This window comes from Acinonyx jubatus, chromosome A2 (genome assembly GCF_027475565.1).
Source record: "Acinonyx jubatus isolate Ajub_Pintada_27869175 chromosome A2, VMU_Ajub_asm_v1.0, whole genome shotgun sequence".
Lineage (NCBI taxonomy): Eukaryota > Metazoa > Chordata > Mammalia > Carnivora > Felidae > Acinonyx > Acinonyx jubatus.
This window is the reverse complement of record NC_069383.1, coordinates 44,348,357-44,368,862: the sequence shown is the minus strand read 5'-3', so window position 1 is coordinate 44,368,862 and position 20,506 is coordinate 44,348,357. Positions and strand designations below refer to the sequence as shown.

At 35.2% G+C, this 20,506-nt stretch overlaps 1 protein-coding gene across 6 annotated transcripts in view; it reads left to right on the top strand.

The window, feature by feature from the left end:
- BBS9 (Bardet-Biedl syndrome 9) overlaps window positions 1-20,506 on the top strand; it is a 439,643-nt gene that overhangs the window by 236,765 nt on the left and 182,372 nt on the right. For all 6 annotated transcript variants that reach the window (XM_015065037.3, XM_015065036.3, XM_053218247.1 and 3 more), the window contains one exon: window positions 1,418-1,570. In XM_015065037.3, the coding sequence (XP_014920523.1) occupies window positions 1,418-1,570 (153 nt within the window). The remainder of the gene's footprint in view (window positions 1-1,417; window positions 1,571-20,506) is intronic.

Genomic DNA, 20,506 nt, shown 5'->3' with positions numbered 1-20,506 from the left:
TTTTAATAATATTAAACTCAGGGGTTATAAGAAGAGTCACAGTAAAAAGAGTCTATTTCTGATTCTCCTCCTCCTGCTACTCAGTCTCTTTGGAAGAAACTTTTGGTGTTCAGTTTCTTGTTTATCTTTTTAGAACTATTCTATGCAGTCTCAACTATGTTAATGTACAGATTTCTTTTTTAAAAATTCATGAATGGTAACAAGTTATAATACTATTCTATATTTTTTTGCTTTGTTTCAGTCACTGTATCTTTGTATAACATTGCATATCAGTAATTAGTAGTCCTGCAAAGTAGTCTTTATTATTTAACCTGTCCCCCTATTGATGAGTATTTTGATTATTATTAATATGTTACTATAATACTATAATAAATAATTCTATAATGAATAGACTTGTATGTATATTATGTTTTGCAAGTATACCCCTAGGATAAATTCCTAGAAATGGACTTGGTAGATCAAAGGTATATGTCTGAGAGCTATATGTATTAGCTTTTCTATAAATTTTGTCCTTTTTTTTCCCCTATTGGCTTGATACTCTTTTTCTTACTGTTTTGTATTGGATTTTGGTCTTTTTCTCATTGATTCTTAGATGCTCTCTAGCTATTATGGGCTTGACTTTTTGTCTGTGTGGTTATTGCTATTATTTTTACAGTTTGCTCTCTGTCTTGTCACTTATGTTTCTTTTTTTAACTATATAGAATTACTTTTTTTCTTTTTTAGTTACAAATTTATCAGAGGTGTGAGTATGTGTGTGTCTGGCTTTTGGCTTTTTTGTGTTTTTAATTTTTTTAAGTTTATTTATTTATTTTGAGAGAGAGATATAAAGCAGAGGAGGGGCAGAGAGAGAGGGACGGAGAGAGAATCCCAAGCAAGCTCTACACCATCAGCACAGAGCCTGATGCACGACTCAAACCCACGAACCGTGAGATCATTACCTAAACCTTACCCGACTGAGCCACCCAGGTGCCCCTGGCTTTTGGCTTTTGACTTAGAAGGGTCTCTTTCATGCCAAGATTATTGAAGAATTCTAATTTTTCTAGTTCTTTTATTGTGTCTAAACTTATTCCAACTGATTTTACTGTAAGGACTAGAAGAGAAATTCTTATTCTTTTTTCTCATGTATTTAATCAGTTATTACAAGACATTTATTAAATAATCTGTATTTTCCCCAGTGATACTGGGTTATCTTTACTGAGTTTCCACTTGACCTGTCCTACTCTGTTGTCTGTGTATGATCTATGTATCTATCTATTCATGTACCAAATATTATAGTTTTAATTCTCTTAACTCTGTAATATGTTTAAATTTCTGTTATTACTGTCTTTCAAACTTTAATTGCCATTGCCTGTATTCTTGCTTTAAAAATGTTTTCTTGTACACATGTAACCTGAATTTAAAAAATTCTTTATTGTAGTTGCGGATAAATGGTGAGAAATTAGAAGAACTGTTATCTGAAAGAGCTGTACAATTTCGGGCCATTCAACGCCGACTATTAACAAGGTTCAAAGATAAAACACCTGCCCCCCTCCAACACCTGGACACCTTGCTAGATGGAACTTACAAGCAGGTAAGTGTGATATCAATTACAGTTTTTCACTACTGGATATAATTTTTTTCTTTCACCCTAGAGTCATGTACTAGAACAGCAATAAAAGGTATTTCTTCTCTATGTACTATGGAGCAACAGATAGCACACAAGCTTTAAAATCAGAAAACCCTAGGTTTAAAGTCAACCTTTGGGACTTTCAAACTATGTAATCTTGAGTAAGTTCCATAAGATCCATCATTTTCCACATTTTACTTTCCAGACTTATTATGAAGATTTTTGATCGCTTATGTGAAGCAGCCAGCACAATGCCAGGTGCATAGTATGTGCTTGGTAGATAGCAGCTGTTATGCTCAGTGTTATTGTTAGACAATTCTTGGTGCATTTCATGATTATCACCATAGTTCATTAATTGTCCTACTGGCTTACACTTCCAGTATTATGTCAGTTGATGTTTTGAAATGGCATTCTTAAACAGCTCTTTGTTCTAGTTCAGAAAGATCTTTTTCTTCTTCTTCCTGATTCTTTTTTTCCATCTGATTTACCTTTTGCATGGCTAGGGTGATCTGACTCTCATTCTTATAGTATTATGTCACCAATAGCTGTTCAAAATTATCATCTCTGGGTTAAAGTCATAATTTAAAAAATTTTAATTTTACGGTAAGACCTCTGCCAGTTCCACTATAACAAATTCAGCTTTGAATGACTAAAAATACCTTCTTATGTTTCTATACAATATCACTAATGTGTTTCAAAGTCAGTGTTGGTAGTATGAATATTCTGTTGATATTTTAATTGAATTTTTTATTGAGATAGTTATATATTTACTTGCCGTTTAACAAAAAATACAGATAGGTCTCATGTATCCTTTACCCACTTTCCTGAAGTGGTAATATTTTACAAACCTACAGTATAATATCACAATCAGGATATTGGCATTTCTAAAATCCATGGATTTTATTCAGAATTCCATAATTTTACTTGTACTAGTTTGTGGGGGGAGGTGTGTTTTAAGTTCTATACAGTTTTATCACAGGTTCATGTATCCACCACCACATTCAAGATATTGAACAGCTCCATCACCACAAAATTCTCTCATGTTGCCCTTTACTACCATCTCCTCATTGCCTTCTACTATATTCTGTTTTTTTAAATTTTATTAAATATAATTTATTGTCAAATTGGTTTCCATACAACACCTAGTGCTCATTCCAACAGGTGCCCTCCTCAGTACCCATCACCCCCCCCCCCCCATCAACCCTCAGTTTGTTCTCAGCTTTTAGGAGTCTCTTATGTTTTGGCTCCCTCCCTCTCTAACCTTTTTTTTTTCCCTTTCCCTCCCCCATGGACTTCTGTCAAGTTTCTCAGGATCCACGTAAGAGTGAACACATATGGTATCTGTCTTTCTCTGTATGAATTATTTCACTTAGCATCACACTCTCCAGTTCCATCCACGTTGGTACAAAAGGCCAGATTTCATTCTTTCTCATTGCCACGTAGTACTCCATTGTGTATATAAACCACAATTTCTTTATCCATTCATCAGTTGAAGGATATCTTTCCATAATTTGGCTGTTGTTGAGAGTGCTGCTATAAAGATTGGGGTACAGGTACCCCTATGCATCAGCACTCCTGTATCCCTTACCATATTCTGTTGACCTTGAAAGGACAAATCAGATATTTTTTTCAGTTAGAGGAAAGAATAGCTTACTATTATTGATAAAATAGTTGTTTTTTGAAATGTTCATGGTTATGTGAAAATTAGAAGCAATTTGAGGGGACAGTCAGTAGTAGCAGTATGGTATTAGAAAGAACACTGGGCTTTGAGTGCAAAGATCCCAGTTCTGTGGCTTTTGGCAGTTTCCCTTTCAGATCTTCAGTTTCTTTCCATAAAATGGAGTAAATACCATGTTGTTACAAAGAGTCTTTATTGGTTATACACGTGGAAATGCTTGGTAAATTGTTCTACAAATCTTGCCGGCCAGTTTCCTTTGTGCTGGAGCCATTCTGTGACTCCTGAGTGAGCAGGCACTAACGCTGCTCTTTCTGTTCCACACTTCTTTTCTTCCTTAAGTATGCTTTTCATTTTGGTTTGTTTTTCATTTTCTTTCTTTTTTTCCTCCTCTTCCTTCATGTCTCTTTGGTGACTTAATCTGTCTCATTCTTAGGCCATACCTGTTGTGCTTGGGGCTAAAGATAAGCTGCCTCTTGTCTTTAATGATACTGATTTTGTGGACACAATGGTAGAGGGGTTTTTAAAGGAATTTGATGAGGATGCTTGATTTAATACTTTCCCTGTTTTCTATATAGCAAGACTTCCTTTGTCTTTTATATGTTTAAAGTGCTAGGCTTTTTTTGTTTTGTTTTTTTTGTTGTTGTTGTTATTTGTTTGTTTTTGCTTAGTCTTAAGGTTGGGTTTTTTTTCCATGATTTGTAATATTGTAGACAAAATGATCAAAACCATGGGTTTTTGCTTGAATCTATAGTTTTAATTCATTTTAGATTAGATTAATTCATGTAATTATTTTTAGATTAAAAAAGAGAATGAACAAGCTTTTGAAAGATGAATACTATAAGGAATTTGACTTAGTTTTAATGTAACTTCCTACTCAATTTTATTATATATTCATATTAAATTATAGTGAGAAGTTGATTGTTTTCTATTTTAACTCCCTTCAGTTAACTTTTAATCATGTAGTTAATACATGAATATAATTTCCTGAAGAGAAGGATAAGATAATACATAGTGCTAAATTCTTTATCATGGCCCTTTATCATCTTCTCAAAAATGTAATCACTTTGATGTTTTTGTGTCTTTCTAGACCTTTCTTTTTTTTTTTACATTCAGAAATGAAGTACTGTTTTGTGAGGCTAAAATAATCCATAAATAACATCATGCTGTATGTATACTTCTCTTTTCTCTTTTTCTTTTAACAGTATGTATAGAACTCTTTCCATATTGATGTATAGATCTACTTCTCTATGTGTTATGTAGTATGTAGATATTCTGTAGTAGGGACAAACTACAGTTTATTAAAGAAGAGATTTTAATAGTAGTTTTAATGTTGAGCCTAACAGTGAGAAAAAGTCCGTTTTAGACAAGTCTACTGTGACCAAACAGGGATATAACATAATTCACTATCACATACCTTCCGTACCTAGTGTGGATTTTTCTTATCTTTATACTTTGCCTGGATAGGGGGCATGATTTAATTGGCAGATTAGCCAAACCCATGAAATAATGAGCCATGTTAGAATGTGATCTTACTTTCCATAGCATGACTGTCAGTAGATTTTTAGCGAGTTTTCCTGGAGTGCCTGGGTGGTTCAGTCAGTTGAGCATCCAACTTCAGCTCAGGTCATGATCACTCAGTTGGTGAGTTCAAGCCCTACATCAGGCTCGCTGCTGTCATCCTGTCAGCACAGAGCCCGCTTTGGATCCTCTGCCCCTCCCCTGCTTGCAGTCTCTCTCTCTCTGAAAATAAATAAATAAAAATAAATTAAAAAAAATTTTTCCTAATATGGCAGTTTAAAATTAGATCTGTTGCCTATATAGAATCCTAGTTTTCTCATGTGCAGGGAGCATTTAATTTTTTTGTTAGTCCTTTTGTGGATCTTAGTGCCACTTTAGTTTGATCAGGGTCAGTAAGAGAAGCACTCTGAGCCGTCCAGTTAAAGATTTACATTTTATTCCATTTGTCATCATGTATTTGGAAGATGCTGTATTGTCAGCATTTAATGAAAGGTGATCACTGGCTCATGTGAAAATAGAAGCAGAAGCCAGTGTCCTAAAACTAGTGTGTAAACTCTCTGAAGGCAGGAACTATTTTTTTTTTTTGCATTATTCATACCACTATATTTTTAGGATGATACATTTCTTGCCACTTTATAGATGCTTGATAAATATTTGCTCTGTGAAGGAATTCTTTATTGACACTAAGATAATTGCTGAAACTGTGTTTTTGATAAGGGAAGCACTACAGAGAACAGACTGGTAGATAGTTCTTTGAGTTCAGGCTCATGAATCATTGGGATGGTTTATTCTAAAATCCCCAAAAGCCACTAAAGGAAACTCTCTTCTGTCTTCCTAAGTAATTTAGTTGGAAGATTCAGGTAAACTGTCCCAACTTAGAAGGTTTTATAGCTGTAAATTCCTGACTGAGAAAATATTTTCTCCTCCTCCCCCTCCTCCTCCTCCTCCTCCTCCTCCTCCTCCTCCTCCTCCTCCTCCTCTTCTTCTTCTTCTTCTTCTTCTTCTTCTTCTTCTTCTCCTCCTCCTCCTCCTCCTCCTCCTCCTCCTCCTCCTTCTCCTTCTCCTTCTCCTTCTTCTTCCTCCTCCTCCTCCTCCTCCTCCTCTTCTTCTTCTTCTTCTTCTTCTTCTTCTCCTTCTTCTTCTTCTTTTTTGTGAGTATGTGTGTGCCAAAGTAAATTTGAAAGAATTATCATTGAACTATCTCTATGCAGGTACGACATTGTTGAGATTGAATCCTATCATAGTCTAAGTGGCATAAGAATTAATTGGGCTCTTTAAGTATTAATGTATGTCCAGAAACATGAGAAGTTTGATTCTTTTCATGTCCTATTTATATAATTGTTGAGTTCTTCCTCTTGGAAGGCAATTTTTTTTCACATCCTTTGAGCAGCTAGGATAGGATATAGAAACATAGAACTAGAGGAAGTTTGGGGGTCTTATGGGTACTAGGTGGTCTAGGAACTGCTGTAGTTTCTAATAAAATTCTTAGGACAAACTGAAAGTGAAGACCGAGGTCCTTCAATGATTGAGTATTGATGAGTTGGTTGTAATATGAGTTAGTTTGTATAGTATATCCATTTATGTAAGCAGTCAGTTTATCAGTTACAAAAGTAGGTAAGGCCAGGGCACACAGTATAAGATCTGTACCTTTGGTGTTTATCAGAAAGTCCAGTAACCACTACCTTGCACAGTGAGCCTATGAAGTAGCCCTCTGATCTTTAACCTGAGGTTTAGGTGACTGATTATGGTCCACAAGAGTCTATAAGAGAAAGCCACTGCTTCTAAGGTTGCAGGAAGACATCCAGAATTGTTTCTTTTAAATACATGCTGATAAATGCTCTAGGGTTTCAAGTGGCATATCTGATGTATCCTTGTGAAATGATTAAGAACTCTATGTCTAGAATTAGCTTGTTTTATGTTTCAGTTTTGTCTCTGTGACTCTAGGTCAATCACTTGAACAGACAAAGAGGAAACAAAACCATTCCTAAGCCTCAGTTTTCCCACCTGTAGAATGCTGGCTCTTTCATGGGGTTGTTATGAGGACTGAAATGTGTAAACATATAAATTGCTTAGAGTAGTGCATGGTACAGAATAAGCTGTTAACAAATGTTAACTACAACTCTAGGGAACTGTTCATCATTTTAATTTTTCTAATAAGTTATGCCATCTCAAAAATGGCACCATTCATTTTTCAGACAAAAGAGGTTATAATAATACCTCGTCTTTCTGAAACTCTGCTATCTGGCAACTTCATAAATCTAGACCTGAGGTAAGAATCAGGAAGATCCTGTGTCCTCAGGGGCATCCTTACACTCCTTTAGGTGTTGTTTGGTTCCAGAGAGGATACGAAAAGGGAAGGGGCATCAGGATCATGAAGCCAAGTAGCTGTCTTTCCTGAATGCCTGGTTTCACCTGATGTATTCCTAGAAGTAAAATAAAAAAATATTTCACACACACACACACCTGCACGTGTACTTACACTTATGTATTGCTCTGTAGAAATGTATCAAATTATAGTTCCACAAGCAGTATATGAAGATGTCTGTTTTCTAGGTATTATTGTTTGATTTTTATCATTTTTAACTGAAAAGAGAATTTGATTATTGTTTGTCTTTCTTTGCTAACTAGTGAGGTTGAATATTTTTAAAATGTTAATTGGCCACTTGTATTTGTTTTCTAGTGATTTACATATGTAAGTTTTCTGTTCAATAGTGTATCAGGTAGTTCAGCTTTTTCCATGTTATTTTGTGTATATTAGAAGTGGCAATCTTTTATCATACTTTTGTCATGCATAAAAAATACATGTATATGGGTTGTAATCTCTCTTCACATATAAAAAAAGTTTTACCAATTTGTCATTTGTCTTTTATTTTCATTTATAATGTTTTTTTGACATATAAAATTTAAGAAGTATTTACATAGTAAAATTTATTCATCTTTTTCCTTTAGGTTTCTATGCCTAGGAAAGCCTTTCCCATGCCAAGACTGCATGAATATCAACATATAATTTATTGTAGCATTTTTATGCTATCAATCTTTATATATACTTGTAAAATCCATCTGGAATTTATTATACAATTTAGTGGGAATCTAATCTCCCTGCCAAAAATGGTGAGCGAGTTGTCTCAGCCCGTTTATTACATAATCCATTCTTCCCCTGCTGAGCTAAAGTACTACCTGTATCATTTATTGATTTTGCTGTATAGCAAACCACCCTAAACCTTAGTGACTTAAAACAACAGTAATTCGTTGTTGTTCATTTGGGCAGTTCTGTTGATCTGCCCTATGCTTGATTGTTCTTGACTGGGCTCAGTCATGTGTCCATCAGATGGTGGCTCAGCTGGAGACTGGATGGTCCGGGATGTACTTACTCACATATTTGGCAGTTCGCTCACAGTTCTATGGGATCATTGTGCCACATGTCTCTTCTGGCCTAGCAGGCTGTCCTGGGTTTATTCGCATTGTGGCTACAGGTCCCAGTGTACAAGCACTCTTCAAGTCTGTGCCTGTGCCATGCCTCTAATTCCCTATAGGTTTTGTCCAGCCCAGATCAAAGAGGTAAGGAAGTAGACTCTCCCTCCTTACTGGATGAGTAGAGAATTGTGGGAATTTTTATAATCTATCCTACTTTTTTTCTTTCTAACATATACTAAATTAGCAAAATGTTTTTGAAGACAATTATTTTTCTTTCCGTAACCCTTGGACTTAGGTTTTCTATACTTTTGACTTGCAAATCTAAATTTTTATTATCATTATGGTATTATTTATTCATAATTAATTTTGGTCTATGAACTCTAAAGAGAATGTATAATTAATTAGGTTGTCAAGAGTTGTTAAAAGCAAACAGATCATCTGTGCTGTTTATAGGTTTGGGAGACTGCCTGAATACTTGCCTGTATGCTTAGTTATGGTCCATTGTTTGGGGGTGGAATCCACCTGTCCAGGGTGGGTTTTTTTGTGGGCATGCAGCCTGCACAGTCACACACGACCCTTGTTTGGTTTAAAGCTCTGTGGTCACCGTCTTGAAATTAATTATTAATGCTGTTTGGAAAAGGAGACCCTCTATTTTCCTTTTGCTTTGGGCCCCTCAAGTAATGTATATGGTCCTGGCCCTATTAGAATACTAATTTCTGATGAATAGAGTAAGACAACTGGGAGTTCAAATATAGAACAGAGTTCAAAGAGAAAACAGCTTTATGACCACTACTCCAAAGCCAACTGTAAGTTTCCCTGAAGTTGAAGAAAAAGGAATACAGCTCAAGGGTTTCTTTCTGGGAAAGGCATCTTGGTTAACTGATGATGAATGATAAGGCTTTTCCGAGTATCATTTGACAATTAGTTGTCTCTGGGCATGTTGTGAGTACCAGCCTCTTTTTAGACTTCCAGCAGTTACTGGCTCCAAGATGTGCCATCAATGAGTTTTGGTGCACAAAGGGGTCGGCCAAACCCCTTTTCTCCTCTTTTCAACTGGAAGTCGTTTCCTTATCCTGTATTTTTGATTGGATAGGAACCCCACAACCTACATCTCCACATTAACATTTTACTCTTACCTTTCCTACATAGTATCTACCTTCCATCATATCACACTCCATTGAGGGCATCCACCCGGCACTCTTTCCTGAGGTCAGCCTATGGCTGAAGCAAGGAGAGGAGACTGGGGCTGTCACTCTGAGAAAAGCATCTTGTGATCCTTACATCCTCCAGTGAGTGAGGACTTTCCAGTTGCCCACTACAATTTCAATAATTTATTCTAGAATTTGGAAAAAAAAGTCTTGCTTTTTGAAAAAGATTTCTCTTTTTCTTCTGGCTCTAAAGGTACAATGTTGAAAGAAAGTAACCATGTCAAGAATTTCTTTTTGTGAGCTGTTAGAAATCTAGATTTCCTCATTTGTACAATCAGAATACTGCCTGTCAATCTGAATATATTTTTGGAGGACCTAAGAAAAGAAGTAAAGGAAGGAAGGGGAATTCATGTTTACTGAGCATCTGTTGAGACTGAGGTAAATTTCATTTATTACTTCATTTAATAATCACAGTCATATTGTGAAGGTGGCATTATTGTTTCCAAGAAGGGATCCCAAATTATGGATAAAGAGCTTGAGACTCCAAGCAGGATTAAGCAACTTGCTCAGTGTTACACAGATATTAAGCCATCTATTCCAAAGTCCATGCTCTAGTATGTCATGTGACATGTTTAATCATTTTCATGTGGGACGTAGACATCCTAGATTTTTTTTGCAAAACCACAGTGAGATCGAAGAAAAAGGAGATTCATGCAAATTATTTGCACATATTCATATTATATATCAGTGTATATTCACGATCATCCAATATCCATTGGGTATACACCTATCAGAAAGGGAGCAAAGTCTTCTGGGGAGTTCCCCAAAGAATGTATTGTATCTGAAACTTCAGTATCAGAGGAAGAGGTAGCTTTGTTAATTTATTAACTTATACTGAAATTAGATTTCTTTGCTATCAAATTCTAATGATTATTGCCTTTTGCAGAAAACCTTTGGAAAATAAGTTCTCTTTCATGTTATAAAAATTTCATGTACATTTGTTAGTCAAAGCAGGACTGATTGGTTGAATTGAAATCGAGGAGATTTAGACTTGCCCTACAGTTTGGCTTGTGTTTTGTTGCTTTTATGTGTACTGGTTTTCTCCCCCTCCCACTTGAACACTAACCCTCTGTTGTAGCAGAGGAAAATGTTTACTAATCTAAAAGTTTGTGTCAGATGACATATGTGTGATGTAATAACTGATAGTCATTAGTGTTCTAGAAAGGCACTTGGCTGATTTTTCTCTTCTGCAAAACAGAGGTTGTATTAGGCATAATTTTAAACAGAGAGCCTGTGGTTTGGAGTTTGCTATTTGTTACTTTTTCTGTACTTACAACTTCCTTCCACTTTGTTTATTTGTATGGTATTGATGTTAAAAATCATTTTAAGTCACGAAGAAGTCTAAGAGTTTTTTGGTCCATGACTTTTTAAATGAGTGTGATTTTGGCTGATAACACAAAGGAGTATGTGATGAAACGTTCAGGCTTAGTTTCCTCCTTGCCACTGGCAAGTAAAAACAATACACTGATAGATTGAGAAGGAGGTATCAGGGATATGGTGATGTTGCTGCAGTTGTTTTTTTTTCTAACTACTTAAGAGCTAAGAAGAAGTTCTTTCTCTTATGAAGGAGATAGAGTAAACAAGTGAGAAAGGGACACAGAAATTTATAGCCATATGTTTGGGGGTAAATGGAAGTGGTAAGTTAAAAAATGGACTTTGTATGTTTTTACCCCATAATGCTACTGTTGGCTATTTACCTAAGAAAATAGTTCACGAAGGAAAAAAATATATCCTACACATTGGTCATTTGTAACATTAATCACTATAAACCAGCTTTTCATGGCTAGAAAATTATTGGGTTTATTTTAGTGCTACCATTTGATATGATCTCATTTCATATCATTATTTCATTTCATTATTTAAAAAACTAGAATAATAGAAACATTTCAAATAATTGAAAAAAGCAGATTAGTATGTAGTAACCTTCAAATAATGAAATAGATGTATCTATAGTAGGTGAGTGTGCAAAGATTTAGAAGGGATGTAAAATATTGAAAATGATGTGCATTTGTTTTAGATGATTTTAAATTCTTAAGCAATTTTCCTTAATATTATGATGACAATTTGATAAGCATGAAAATAATTTTCACAATATGTGAATGTTCTTAATACTATTGAACTATATACCTAAAAAAGGATGATACATTTTATGTACATTCCTTGTATTTTACCACAATTTTTAAAAATAATAGCTTTTTAAAAAATGAGATGTGATCACAAGCTCCTGGTCTTCACTGGTATTTTTCTGAAGGAAATATTTTCTCTCTCCCCTATATACCCTATACACTTATTTCCGTATTCTCTGAATGCTTAGAACTTCGGATTATTGTTCCATACACGAGTTAGTTTATTTCTAGTCAGTCAAAAGGGAGCAATTAGATAACTGAATGGTATGCTTGAATGAATATATGAATAAGGATGAGGAGTGTCTTATTCTGACTCTGCCCTCACTAGCCCCTGAGTGAAAGTAGCAAAGTGTACAAAGCTCTTCTAAAACTATGTAAATTTTTCTTAATCTAGGTCAGAGTGCAATCTAGAATGTAATCTCCGAAGTGTGTTTGTTATAAGTTTATCACTGATGTATTCAGTATATGTGTGTGGCTATAAGATCTACTCGGACAAAAATGTAATTCAAGTCACCAATACAAGCCATGTATGTAATTTTAAGTTTTCTTGTAGCCACATTTAAAAAAGTCAGATGAAACAAGTGAAATTAATCTTTTTTTAAAAATTAAAAAAAAGTGTTTATTTATTTTTGAGAGAGAGAGAGAGAGAGAGAGAGAGAGAGAGAGAGAGAGAGAATGGGGGAAGATCAGAGAGAAGGGGAGACACAGAATCCAAAGCAGGCTCCAATCTCTGAGCTGTCAGCACAGAGCCCGAAGCGGGGCTCAAACTCACGAACTCATGACCTGAGCTAAAATTGACACTTAACCGACTGAGCCCCCCAGGTGCCCCTACAAGTGAAATTAATCTTGATAATGTGTTGTATTTAACCCTATATATCTAAAATATTATTTCAACATGTAGTCAAACCAAATTATTGAGATATTTTGTATTTTTTTCATAGTAAATTTTCAGTGCACGATTTATTTGGAGCACATTTCAAGCTCTGAATAGCTATATGTGGTCAGTGGCTACCTTAGGAGACATTACAATTCTAGCTAGATAATTGTCAACTCATTATTTTATGTTGTTTCTTATAATGTCTCTTTCGTTACGTTTTCTCTTTCCTTTAATCCTTTTAAATTCTAGTTCATGATAAGACTATTATTAATGCAATTGTTTTCACTCACTAGATGTGAATATCAGTAGTGGGAAGTACTCTTGGATGGTTAGGGGACTATCAGGAACATTTGTTCACATAAACCATGCCTTCAGGCATTGTTGAAAAAAAAAACATCAAATTTTGTGTGCAGAGACTTGGGTCCTAGTTTCAGCTCTTTCTGTTTCTTTGATTTGGGGCCGGCCACTTGGCTCCTCCCCTTTCATCTTCCAATCCCTGAGAACCTGTATGAGCAGCATCCAGCATGGTGCTTATCTTCTAGTAAAATTTTTAATAAATATTTATTGTATTTGCATAATGGTTAGGGCATCAGTTCAGAATTTTGGAAACAAATGGGCCTTCACAGTCGTTTAGTGCCAGCCTAGGGTGTGTTTTGGCCAGTCAGCATTTGTTTGGTGGACGCTAATGATAGTGATCTAAGTAACACAACTTTTTGAAACTGAATTAGTTTTCAAACAAGATATATAGGTGCAGAGTAGTATTATGACATTGGATTTATGCTTCCCTGGATTTACGTATATAACACTAATTGACATTAATGGGGGTTGTACATAAATCAAGGGGAAAACAGACCTATTAGTATATGAAAACATTCTACTTTTAATATCCATCTGGTATGCTTTACTTCCCTGGGGGATATGTGTTTTTTATAAACCGAGTGCATACTTCTTTATCTGCGTGTTCTTTAATCAGCATTTGCGCTTTCTGCTTGCTAGTGTTAGTTTGAATACCTACTTAGACTGCAAATTCAATATTAATATTTTATTTTGGCAAATTTTTCAGATTCAGAAATTTGATCACCTGTCTGATATATAATAGTCTGAACCAACAGTAATCAGGGGTACTTTTGCTAAAATTTCTATTTGTTGTTTGATCTTAAAAAAAAATTAGTCTTTTGAGATACACTCAGAAACAAGATATTTCTAATATTACAATAAAACTATTAATGAACCCACTACAAGGAAATGAAATCTTATCTTTTTGTGTCAGTGATGAGAGAGGAATATATAACTGGCCTCTAATTATCTGTAATTTTATGAGTTTTCTTTCATTTATGTTATCTATCTTCCTGTTGCATCCCATCTAGCACAATTATTCCTTTTGTATTAGTTTTCTGTAAATGGAGTTCTGAATGGTTTGAATTGTGAATTAACAATAATCATCATCCTCACATCCCTCCTCTTTACTTTCCTTCTCTTGCCCCACTTTCTCTCTTTTTTTCAGTAAAGGAAAAAAGCCAGAGAGATTATTTTTTATTACTTAACAAAAGGAAAAGATATATGGTCTTTATAGGATTATCTATGAACAGTTAAGTAGTTATATCAGTACTGATATGTCTTTCTCTGTATATTAATATACAGAAGGCTAATAGTGCCCTCAGGGTTGTTTGAAAGTACCAAAAGTAACCAAAGATAAATTGAGATGACATATAATTAAAAAGATATTTAAAATTTTTTTAAGTTTATTTACTTATTTTGAGAGAGAGAGAGAAAGAGAGAGGGAACAAGAGTGGGAGGGGCAGAGACAAGGAAGGAGAGACAGAATCCCAAGCAGGCTATGCACCATCAGCGCAGAGCCCGATGTGGGGCTTGGACTCATGAACCTTGAGGTCATGACCTGAGCCCAGATTGAATCAGAGGCTTAACCGACTGTGCCATCCAGGTGCCCCTAAAAAGATACTTTTGTGAGACTTAGCTGCATATTCAGGAACAAGGCAGTATTAGGTAAAAGTGATTTAATTTAAAGAAATGAATTTTCAACATTGGACTTTATGTTTTCAAGTTCCAAAAAGGCCTTTAAATACAGAAGGGAGGGGTTCAGTCCTTCTTGGCTGCTGCTTTTTTCATGGCTGCCAGGATGTTGCTCAGCTCCTCTCCCTTCCTCTGGGTACTGTTGTGTGTCCTTGCCCTTTTCTTGAGGAACTTGAGGGTGAGCTTGACCTTAGAGACCTTGAGCAGCTCTGTGGCTCGGACGCTAAGTCCTATGGGGCGAAGCTGCACACCTCTCGGATCATGTCCTGCATGTACTTGATGTGCTTGGTGAGGTGCCCACGGTGGTGGCTGTGCCTCAGCTTGTTCTTGTTCTTGGTCACCTTGTGGCCCTTTTTGAGGCCCATGGTGTTAGGGTAGCACAGAGCAATGGCTGCTGCTCCTCTGTGGCTTCCTTGGCAGAAGGAACATTAGACTTTAAATGGATTCAAATATATTGTCACTGTACCTGGGAATCATTAGTAGAATGTTGTACAGTAAAATCAGCAGATATTTATCTTCACTATTTTCCCTGATGGACCATCCTATATTATTATTATTTTTAAGTTTCCTTTTATATGATATCTAAATCTCTTATAGCAAGATATTAGATTCAGGGAAATCCAACCACCCCTCCTATCCAAATACTGATTCTCTGCCTCCTTCTGCCCCTATGTATTATTGGCTTCTATCCAGCACTTAATATGCTTGGTCAGTTGATTCCCCAGTTGGAATGATGGCCTCAGAGGCCATTCTTAGAGATGTTTTTTTTCCCATGAAAGTGATAACTTTTCATGGGCCATCTCCCTCTGTCTTTTATCCCACCTTTGTGATTCAAAGTAAAGGTATGTAAGAGAATCAGCTCTTGCTAGTGAGGCCATGGACTCAAGAAAGCTATAGGTCCTGTTCTTTATGATCTAATGTATCAACTTCTTATCTGACACATTACATAAAATGAATCTTCCAAATGTAATTATCTGTATTTTTTATTTTGTTTTTGTCCTATCCCATTCTGAGACCTTCAGAGTATCTCCTTTGTCTTTCTGGTTGAGACTTCTCACTCTGGCATTCAAAGATCTCTGAAGAGTTGAAACCAGGTCCTTCTAATCTTAACTTCCACTTCTGAAAAAATATTCATGCTAGTCAAGTTAACCTATTCTCTTAACAAAAACACAACACTTTGTTGGTGTATAATTTGCATACTGCAGAATTCACCCATTGGAAATGTACCATATAATGAATTTTAATGTGTTTATAGAATTGTGCAAACATTGCTCCATTCTAGTTTTAGAACATTACCATTATCCCCCAAAGCTCCCCTGTTCCCACTTACACTTAATCACCTCATCTACCCTTAACACCAAGAAACTACTAATCTAATTTTTGTCTTTTTACATTGGCCTTTTCTGGATATTTAATATAATTAGAATCATACAATAAGTAGTCTTTTGGATCTGAGTTCTTTTACCTAACATTAAATACTGTTGAGGTTCATCCATGTTGTAGAACATGTCAGGAGTTTGTTCCTTTTTATTGCTGAATAGTATTTCATTGTGTGGATACACCACATTTGTTTTTATCAGTTAGTAGATATGTGGATTGTTTTCAGTTTTGACCAATAAATGAATAATGCTGCTATGAACATTTATTGCACATCTTTATGCGGACATATGTTTTATTTTCTCTTGGTAGCTTACTGGGACTAGAACTGCAGGGTCATATGGTAAATTTCTGCTTAACTTCTTATGACATACTTTTTCCTCAGTGTTGTATCATTTTATATTCCCATCAGCAGTGTATGAGGGTTCCTTCCTCTTCTTTGAGATTGGTCCTTCACTTGATCCTTTTGAACTTCCACTAGTTTCTGGAAAAATAACTTATTTGCCATTTATCCTGGGAGTTACATGTTTGATCTCTCCCTCTCTCTGTTCCTTTCCTATAGCCTATAAACATGCTGAAGTTTATCCCGATACAGACCTGCTTCCTGCAACTTTTCTTTGTGTTTCTCTTCTAGATGTAACGCATTTTTTTCTTTTCTCCCTTTGCACACTTGTCTCATCAGAGCCTGTCTACTTTTTATTTTCTCTATTCTCTCATCTTCCACTTTATCTGTCTACTTTTTTTTATTTTGTTGAAAAACCCATGTAATAACTCTATTAACACATTTTTAAGCATACAGTTTAGTTTTGTTGACAGTATGCACCTTGTTATATGGCATATCTATAGAATTTTTTTCATTTTGCGTGACTGAAACTCTTTACACACTGCACAGGACCTTCCCATTCTACCCTATCCTGCTTCTACCCTTGACAACCACCATTCTACTTTCTGCTTCTATGAGTTTGATTACTTTAGATATCTCATATAAGTGGAATCATGTAGTACTTGTCCTTCTGTGATTAGCTTACTTCACTTAGCATAATTTCCTCAAAGTTCATCCCTGTTGTTGCAAATGGCAGAATTTCCTTCTTTTTTATGGCTGAATAATACTACATTGTATATACATATACCACATTTTCTTTATCCATTCTTCTGTTCACAGACATTTAGATTATTTCCACATCTTGGCTATTGTGAATAATGCTGCAATGAATATAGGAGTGCAGGTATCTCTTTGAAATCATGATTTAAATTCTTTTAGGTACTTAAAAGTAAGATTACTGGGTCATATTGTAGTTTTATTTTAAATCTTTTGAGGAACTTCCATGCTGTTTTCCATAATGACTGTACCATTTACATCTGACCAAAGTGTACAAGTGTTTCGATTTCTCTACACCTTTTGGTCCTAGTTTTAAATATCCAAAAGAATTTAAACCATGATTTCAAAGAGATACCTGCACCCTTTCTGTTTTGGTAATGGCACTCCTAATAGGTATTATTATCAGATTGTAAGAGTTCCTTATATATTTTGGATATTAACCCCTTGCTTATATATATATATATTTTTTTTTTTCTTCCATTCCGTAGGTTGCCTTTTCACTCTGTTGATTATTTCCTTTGCTGTGAAGAAGCTTTTTCATTTGATGTAGTCCCACTTGTCTATTTTTGCTTTTGTTATCTATGCTATTGGTGTTATATCCAGGAAATCATTGCCAAGGTCAATATTACGATAGGGAATACATTGACTCTGTAGATTACTTTGGGTAGTATGGACATTTTAACAATATTAAGCCTTCTAATCCATGAACATGGGATGTCTTTCTAATTCTTTGTCTTTAATTATCCATCTACTTTTAATGTGGTTTTTGCCTCTACTACTGTCACCTCTGACCTGCTGATTTGTTAAATATTTTTTTGGTTATAATATCACATGGTCTTTCTACCATGTTTAGCTTTGTTGTCCAATCTTACTTTTTTGAAAACATTCCTGGCTGCCTTAAATGTATAGCCATTCATATAACTCTTTCTTCTTTGCCCTCCTCATTGGCTACCCTTCCTTTTCCTACCTTTAAATGTTGATGTGCCATCTGACCTGCTGCTCTTCTCTCTTCACATGCTCTGTCCAGATGATTTCCATATGATTCATATGTTCCCTTATGGGACATGTTAGTGTTTACTCATGTTTAAAGTCCTATGTTAGACATTGTGAGGGGAGAGGTGATAAAAATTAACCAAGATAGTCTCTACCTATTCTCATAATCAATTAGTATATATTTCAACTAGATTATCCCATCTCATCGTATAAAAAATGCTCATAACTCATTTAATTGATTGCACATACCACTGATGGGTCATGAGTCATTGTTTGGGAAGCCTTGAGGATAGAGTAGAAAACAGGTCTGAGGACTGAGCCTGGTGGTCTTCCAACATTTAAAGCCCATTAAGTGTTGCTCATCCCTCCAGTGAATGGTCTAGACAAAATACTATTTAAAATTCTTTTGTTGGGGCACCTGGGTGGCTCAGTTGGTTGGGCGTCCAACTTCAGCTCAGGTCGTGATCACACGGCTTGTGAGTTTGAGCCCCACATTGGGCTCTGTGCTGACAGCTCAGAGCCTGGAGCCTGCTTCAGATTCTGGTTTCTGTGTCTCCCTCTTTCCGCCCCTCCCCTGCTCACACTCTGTCTCTCAAAAATGTATGAACATAAAAAAAAAATTTAAATGCTTTTGTCTACCTTAAAAAATCATATAATCTGACTTCTTTCTTTCTGTTTGATTTTGGGATGCTATTTTCTGTTTTTTTCTTTTCCTGATTTGTAATATCTACACTCATTCCTAATTGGCTGGTTCTAGAGGTTTAGCAAACAGGTTACCAAAGTTTTTTTGGTATATATATTAATAAAAGTGAGTGCTAAGCAGAGGCCTAAACTTCTTGTTAGTGCTTTATGTGAATTTGTTTTAGGACATGGGCTTTTAGACATGGACTCTATTTTGGGAGGTCAGGCATATTTTTCTCTTACTCTGTCTACTATCCCCTCATACTTTTTTTAAAAAATATTTTATTTGTTTTAAGTTATCTCTACACCCAACGTGAGTCTCAAACTTACAACGTTGAGATCGAGTCACACGCTGTACTGACTGAGCCAGCCAGGTGCCCCCTCCCTCCATAATTCTTATTATTGTTTTCGATGGATGACATTACTAGAGAATTGAGATCTAGATAGCTAACATTTTACTGAATGTACACACCTTCACACACATCTGTATACATACACACATTCTTTCAGCTTGTTGCAAAGTTTTCACACAGAAAATAAACTGAAAGCAATTTCAGTGATACTTCGCTACTATCATAATGACATTTTTTGCTGGTTCTGAATAAATAAATATCGCTTGCTCTAAAATTCTAGTCAGAAAAAATTGTATGCTGTGTTTAATAACATAGCATTAATATAAAATTTGATACTTGATTTAGTTGACATGGGATGAAATAAGTCATAACAACCTAGAGCCACATGTATATATTCTATACTAACCAAGTTGCCCACTCTTGAGAATTTCTTCTTCCATTTATGAATAATTCCTACTGATTGACAATGAATTGAATCTTTTCTCCTTCAAGCCACTATTATTTTGGAAATTTCCTTTGAAATAAGAGAGCCGGGTACATAAATAATCTGGCTCAGAATATCCGAATTGCTTTTAAGCTTCAGGCAAGCTAAAGGCAATATTTGATGATGAAGCTGTTTTTATTTGTACTTTTTGAGTAGAGTGAAGGCATATAGAGAGTGCCTTTGACATTTATACCATTTAGGTAGTTCAAAACATCACATATTTAAAAGAAGACTTGTGTTGGCACATTTTTAATTTAGAAAAGAAGATAAAATTATATAGGAGGTTAAATTTGGGTTGTGCACATGTGGAAGTGAACCACAGAAGAATTAAAAAAAATTTTTTTTTGCCATATATACCTCTGGTATAATGCAGGCCCTATGTATACATAAGGGAATAATTAAATACAGAAATGGAACCTACTTGTTAGCCAGAAAGTATGCCTGGAACATGTGGATAAGCTTGGATATTTGTCTAATGTTAATTGGAATATTGGTTTTCGGTTGAAGATGCCAAATCTTCAGAAAAGTAATTGGATTTAGCTTCCTATTTAGCAAACTACTTCAAATCCCTGAAGTATCCCACATCCGAAACTAATTTTTCTTGATTGTATCAAGCTTAGTCATGAACAGAACAAGGGTTGACATAGTTTTTTAATATTTAAAATATTTCTTGACAAGGTTTCAACACTGTTGCTTGTCCACAAACCTTGTTAGTTTCGCTAACAACAGATGAAATCTTAGATTGTATGGAATCAGTTTTACAACTTTGCAAAACGGTATTCTTGAAATAGTCCATTATATTCTTTTTTCCTATACATTTAAATTTAAACTCAGATTTTGATCAGATTTCAGGAAACAACACAAAATGGTATCTTTCTTATTACTTTTCTTATAAACTTATATGTGTGCTTAATATACCTGCATTAGATTCAGCCTAGGAAATGTATTTTGTGGTGATTCTTAAGTCTTGAAAGTGTTATTCAGACTGCAAGTGTTTAATGTGGTGTGTCAGAATATTTGAAAATAGTTAAAAAACTTCAGATAGAATAGGATATTTGATC